Source organism: Amblyomma mixtum, chromosome 5, assembly GCF_055824585.1.
Source record: "Amblyomma mixtum isolate Tamu chromosome 5, ASM5582458v1, whole genome shotgun sequence".
NCBI lineage: Eukaryota > Metazoa > Arthropoda > Arachnida > Ixodida > Ixodidae > Amblyomma > Amblyomma mixtum.
Window position 1 is genome coordinate 4,296,168 of NC_143016.1, and position 6,000 is coordinate 4,302,167.

At 47.1% G+C, this 6,000-nt stretch overlaps 1 protein-coding gene across 2 annotated transcripts in view; it reads left to right on the forward strand.

The window, feature by feature from the left end:
- Positions 1–1,705, forward strand: part of pbl (epithelial cell transforming 2 pebble) — a 38,312-nt gene extending 36,607 nt beyond the window's left edge. For both annotated transcript variants that reach the window (XM_089543111.1, XM_089543110.1), the window contains exon 18: positions 1,505–1,705. In XM_089543111.1, coding sequence (XP_089399237.1) covers positions 1,505–1,597 — 93 coding nt within the window. In that variant the 3' untranslated portion in view covers positions 1,598–1,705. The remainder of the gene's footprint in view (positions 1–1,504) is intronic.
- Positions 1,706–6,000: the final 4,295 nt, after the last annotated feature.

The following is a 6,000-nucleotide window of genomic DNA, read 5'->3' on the forward strand; positions in this document are numbered from 1 at the left end:
TAGTCACTGACCAAGTCAAAAAATGATGAAATTCACTGCAGGGAATTTGTAGCAGCAATGTGAAGAGATGGCATGCATGCAGCGAAACTGAGAAGGTACTGCCACTGTTATGGAGAGAGTGTGTAGGAGAAATTAGGCACTTGAAACTTTGTTTTATGTACAATAAAAATTCAGTTTCAAGGTTTACCTAAAGATAGCTCAGTGATGAATAAAAAAAATTGGCTCCAAATAAATCGAACAGTTTTGTTGTCTTTTCAATGCCATTATCATCGCCTCTTCGATTCAGTGCAATGTTGTGAATTTTCATCAAACTGAATTCGAACTTAGCCCATCATTTAATCTGTTAATCTTGCCTGGCATCTCCTAATCATCATAGCTCACACGCGAGGCTCCTGAGGGGGTTTACGTTTATGAGTTGCGCACGTAGTTTTATCTATTAGCTTCTAGTGCATGGCTGCTAATATCTCTTGCATATTGATGGCATCATGGGTAAACCTTTCGTTGCTCTCATTTTTCCTGCCCACAACAGTTTCTGTGGGCAGGAAAAAATGTCATTCTGACTGCACCTGAATTTTACATTGTTACCTCGAACTAAATTAAAAACTGCTACGGTGAGTGAAGGCAGCTCCATAGTTTATTTTTCACTGTATTCACAGCGAGGAGATCTGTGGCTCAGTGCATATTTGTATAATTTGAGTCCTTTGTATGCATGATAAATTTAAAAAAAAACATGTCTTCAATATGAAGCCGGGTTTATTTTAAGCCAAATGTAGAGACTTTTACAGACTGCCACACAAGCTTCCAGCTCTTTGCGAAAAATGTCACAAGTAGACCATTTTTGTGACCTTCACACAAGCACTGACTGGCAAGTCATTGTGGCTGTGTTTAGGTAAAAGTGGTTTTCTGAAGCTTGGACAGCCACTGCCAGCACACTTGTAGGGCGATTCCGAGGTTTCTAAATAACATTTACTGTAGGCTTTCCCCCGCGTCCTGATCAGTTTCACAAAGTTTGGGAACCGTGCAGAAGTTTCATTTCCATGGCTCAGAAGATTACTACGGACAGCACTGCATTTGCGACGTCACAAACATTAAATGAACGATAAATTTTCAGGCTTGTATTAGGTCGCATTAGGCATTTTATGAACAGAGCTGTCATTTCTAGTTGCACATGAGTTTTCTTTCAATAATGTCTTGACGTGATAGCAGTGTCAGCCAGAGCATCATCCCAGCCATGAACAAAGTTTTGGTTTGTAGTTCTTGCTGCTTTACAATAGTTTTACTTGGTATTTTGAAAAACGATTTGTTGTGCTGGAGACAGGGGACTCCACGGAATGTGATGTGATCATTAACGCAAAATGTTGGAAAAACCACCGATGTTGCCCTTCAATTGCTGTACTTACCTGCTTCTACAGAAGTGCAGCAGTTTGACGCATGTGACCCTAGAGGGGAGCTGGGGGTGCGCATTGGCTCAAAGGCACTTCGATGCATGAGGCCTCCATTGCAGGACCCGGCAGACGACTCCCCGTGCAGTAGCCCCCAGCACAGCGGCAAAGTCAAGAGCCAGTCCTACGGTCCATCTGCATCTAAATGTGTGTGATGTTTTTACTGGTCACGGTGTTTTTACTTGTTTTACAGTTGTCGATTTCCGGACACTTGAGTACTGCGGCTTGGCTCATTGAATTAATAAAACACTGATTGCCACTCAGTCGTGTACTGAACGTCTAAACGTGTCACTGTTGGTTTGGAAAATAGCACAACGCACTGTAGATGACGTGCATGCACGCACTGACCCATTGGTTTTGTTGTTTTGTGGGTGGTCAGAGTACAGCCTAAAGGGACGCCAAGGACAACTTCATCCAAAGTTTGTTTTTACTAAAATTCGATTCTGCTGCTCCTTCCGGCTATGTGTATGTTTTCATGGTGCATTTATTGCCGACGGAATTCGAGTTGAAAATTTTCCTGCCACTCGATTCAAACTTGCGACGTCCAGCCCAAAAAGGACTCCATGATCAGCATTTGGAAGTGAATGGCGGTGTTGTCTTGCCTCAGGGATCCCCACAAGGAAAGGTGTTGAGACTCACTGCAGCAATTAGCTTGTGAAAACTGCCCAGGGTGGCAACACCTGTACCTAATTTTTTTTAAAGCTTATGAAAGCTTTTTTTTCAGCAAGTCTTTGTCATTAGAACATGGCATTATACTGATACAAGACAAATGCAAGTGATCCTGCATCCCTTTAAGTTGTCATTGGTCGAGGTAGTCTGTCAGAGTTAATCCGCTCACCCCAACTACCCACTCTCCCTTCAACTTCCCAGTTCTTGGAGGTGCCCTGGCTTTTTTTAAAGCTGGCTTTTGTTAAGCCACAGCAAGGGCACATCGTGCATTAACGTTGCCAGAGGCCCCAAATTTTTACAGGTGGCATTTCTTCCTCAAGCACCCAGCCATTGCGTGACAAAGTAGTTTTTAAAGCGAAAGCTTTACTACTTGCACTTTCAGCCTTTGCCTTGGCGCGGCGGTGCCACCATTGACCTTTAGTTGACCTCTGTGTGACGTCATGTGTGACATCACGCCGAAGAGGAGGGCGACCGACTCGCGCCGTCGCAAGCCGCGGCGGTGCCACCGCCGGCGCCTAACTCCTGTGCTCTCCGCTAGGAGCGCAACAGGTGCTTTGTGACGTCACGCCGAATAGAAGGGCGACCGACTCGCGCCGTCGCAAGCCGCGGCAGTGCCACCACCGGCGCCTAACTCCTGCGCTCTCCGCTAGGAGCGCGATTGTGACGTTACGCTGAAGAGATTAGGCTCGACTCACGTCGCTAGAAGGCAGTAGCCGTGCCAACCACCAGCGGCTTAACATTGCTTCGCGATCTCGCGCCGTCCGTGTGCGACGGCGGTGCACATGAACGGCGGCCTGACTGGACTGGATTCTATTGGATTGGATTAGAATAGATTAGATTAGATTACATTGGATTGTATAACAGATGCATCGCCACAAGTCTAACCACAAGCACCACCACCAGCTACACTACCAGCTGAACCATGGCGTAGGTACGGATATTGCTTTCGCAATTACCGGGCTTAACCAAGCTAAGCCACATCGAATTTTTTCTTTGGAGTTGTTGAAAAAGTCCTCAAAGGTCTAATGTCGATTTATCAAGCATCTCTTGCGAGTGAATATTTCCCGTGTTTTGTGCTTTGCTTCAAGGTGCTTACTCCCTCTTACAGTGCTTCCACTCCTACATCATGCTGCACCTTCCTGATAAAAATGACCAAAGTTGCACCAATGTGTCCCAAAATGAATGTCTTTGGTACCAGCGAAATATAGCGGCCCTTTGAACTGTACGAAAAGGTAGTCGGAATTTCCCGTAAGATGGTTCCAGAGTCTGCAGAACACGTTCGGGCGTCTGCCTTATAGTTAACGTAGGGGTCAGAAAACCTCGCTGCCACTCACAGCACAGCTCGCAGTAAAGTTCGCCGCCGCTCCCATGACCCGCCGCGTGAGCATCGAAGAGTTCAGAGTGAAGAACGTGGTTGCTGTGCTTTCGAGCACATTCCTGCTGCTAGTCAGAGTTGTGTACTGTGACATTTTCTTTAGATTAACTGTGCCACTACAGGAATTCTCTGTAAAAGTTGAGCGGTAAATTTTGGGACCGCCGAAAATGTTACGTTTAGATGAACAGCGGCGCTGAATCGGCGCGGCGTTATCCCACGCATATGGTCCAGGAGGAGGCAACCAAAGTCTGCGAATTATCTGGACAGCAACGCGCTGGCTGATATAATTATCCAGTGAAATTAGCGTTGTAAATTACGGAAGCGCCAAAATTTTCCAGTAGACTGGTATTTTGAATAAACTGACTGCGAGCGAACTGATGTCAGTTTTTCGGGGTTTTACTATGTACGTACATGGCTGGCTGTGGGCTTCATATCGAGTGCACAAGTAGCATATTCTCACGGCAAGTAGATTCCCTGTAGTGCACTGCCAGCAGGTCAAAAGTGCTCCATGTGGCAACCCCTTTGTTAATGTTTACATCAGAATATCCGGGTAGGTTTTTAACGGAACTACGAAAACAAAAGGAAACCTTACCAGCCGGGCAATTTAGTCGCGGAAAACTTGTGGCAGGTGCTAATCGAGCGAAAGATTGCTTCAATCCTGGCGCGCGAAAAAATCGTTCGCTGTTTGCCGCGAATGGGTTTTGAACCCGCGGCGGAGCGAACATCGTTGCGCTGGCCGCGAGAGCACTATGTTATCGTCGCAACACGACCTCGCGCTGTGCATTGCACGTTGGCGTCGTGATCAAAGTCGCAAAAGGAAAAAGGAACGCGCATAACTGGCTCCCTCGGTAAATGGACACCTCAATAGCGCTTTGAGCTACATGGCAATATAGAGAGGTGTACTCTGCTTGCGTTGGCGTTGTTTTGGCAAAAATGTGACACTGGAGCAATAGACAACCTCTTTCTCTTCTTTCACTCCCACCTTCCTCCCTTCCCTTACTGCGCGGTTCAGGTATCCCTCGAGATATGCGAGACAGATACTGCGCCATTTCGTTTCCTCAAAAACCAATTTTACCAATAGGCCGCCGGCGTTCATTGGCGTTGACATTAACAGCCTTGTAAATTCCATTGATTTCGGAGAAAGGGAAGGCGCATAACTGGCTCCCTGGGCCACTGGGCACCTTAGTCGCGCTTTCAAGGGCAACTGACTAGGGTCTGGACATTTTCGAAGCGGAAAGCTTCACTACGAGGGTCGGAGCCGAGCTTCGCGTGAGCCGGTGCGCAGATTTGCCAGTTCTGCGCAAGCGCGAAACCGAATGACGTCACACGCCGCGCGCGCTACTCCTCCGTTTGACCTTCCGATGCAGCCGCGCGCTACTGGGCTATAAATGCGCTTGGCAGAGAATAGGCGCTCGCACTCGCCATGGAAGGAGAAGCACCCAGACGTGGCTGTAGAAAGTCTACCGATCCAGAAGTACTAGCTTGGGAGTTGGCCGAAAAGCAGCGAAGGAATGAAAAGCGCAAAGCTAAACGTATGGCCGAAACGCCACAAAACCGGGCGGAACGCGTCGCAATACGACGTCAAAAGGAAGCTGAACAGCGTCTCTTGGCCGCGTCAACTGAGAGTAGCTAGATGAGCGAAGACGGCGAAACAACTTCTCAATTGGGATTTGCTTTTCGCTTCTGATATCCAGGCTTAACCAAGCTAAGCCACGCCTAATTTTTTAAAAAACAAGCCCACTGCATAGATGAGGCATCAAAGATAACCTCTGCAAAATACTAGAGCCATGCGCTCCCCGAAAAGCTGTAAAAATTGAAATCAAAGCCCGATCGTTCTTCCACAAGCAAACGTCCTCGTCCTTTATTCTGGCTCGTTTGACGTTATACGGAAAGCTTCCGCTGAAGGCATTCCATTGGTGCGTCGTTCTGACTGACGGGCGAAGGGTGGTCGTAGCCAGGGCGACGCGTCGTGTGCACGTCAGCGCCTTCCGTTTTGGCACATGCCTACAAGCCCCCATGAAGGAAAAAAAAAAAAAAAACTGAGGAGGGAACGTCCGGCGAGCATTGAACCCTAGTCATAAAAAGTAAAGAATAGTAAAACACTTTTTCTTGCCCTTACCCTTCTCTTCACAGTTCTTACAATGATGTGACAGATGACCTCTCATATTGTTTTTTACTGCCAAGTTGTGTTCGCGTGTCCGTTCATTGAAACACCGATCAGTCTGCCCAATGTAAACTCTACAGCAAGTGAGGGCAATTTTGTAGGCAAGGTTCGAATCGCACTTTGTGAACTTCTTTTAAATATGTTTTCAGAATAAGGCAGGGGTCAGCACGGAGCATTTTCTTGAGTTGTCAAAATTTTACCTTAGCTCCACTGTTATTGAATTTCAAGGAAAACATTTTCTGCAGAAAGCTGGAATTTGCATAGGGTCATCTGTAGCCAGATGTGCTTGGTGGATCTGGACCATGGTCTTCACGGCATAGCGATGAAGGGGGCAGACTACGGAGGAAAGT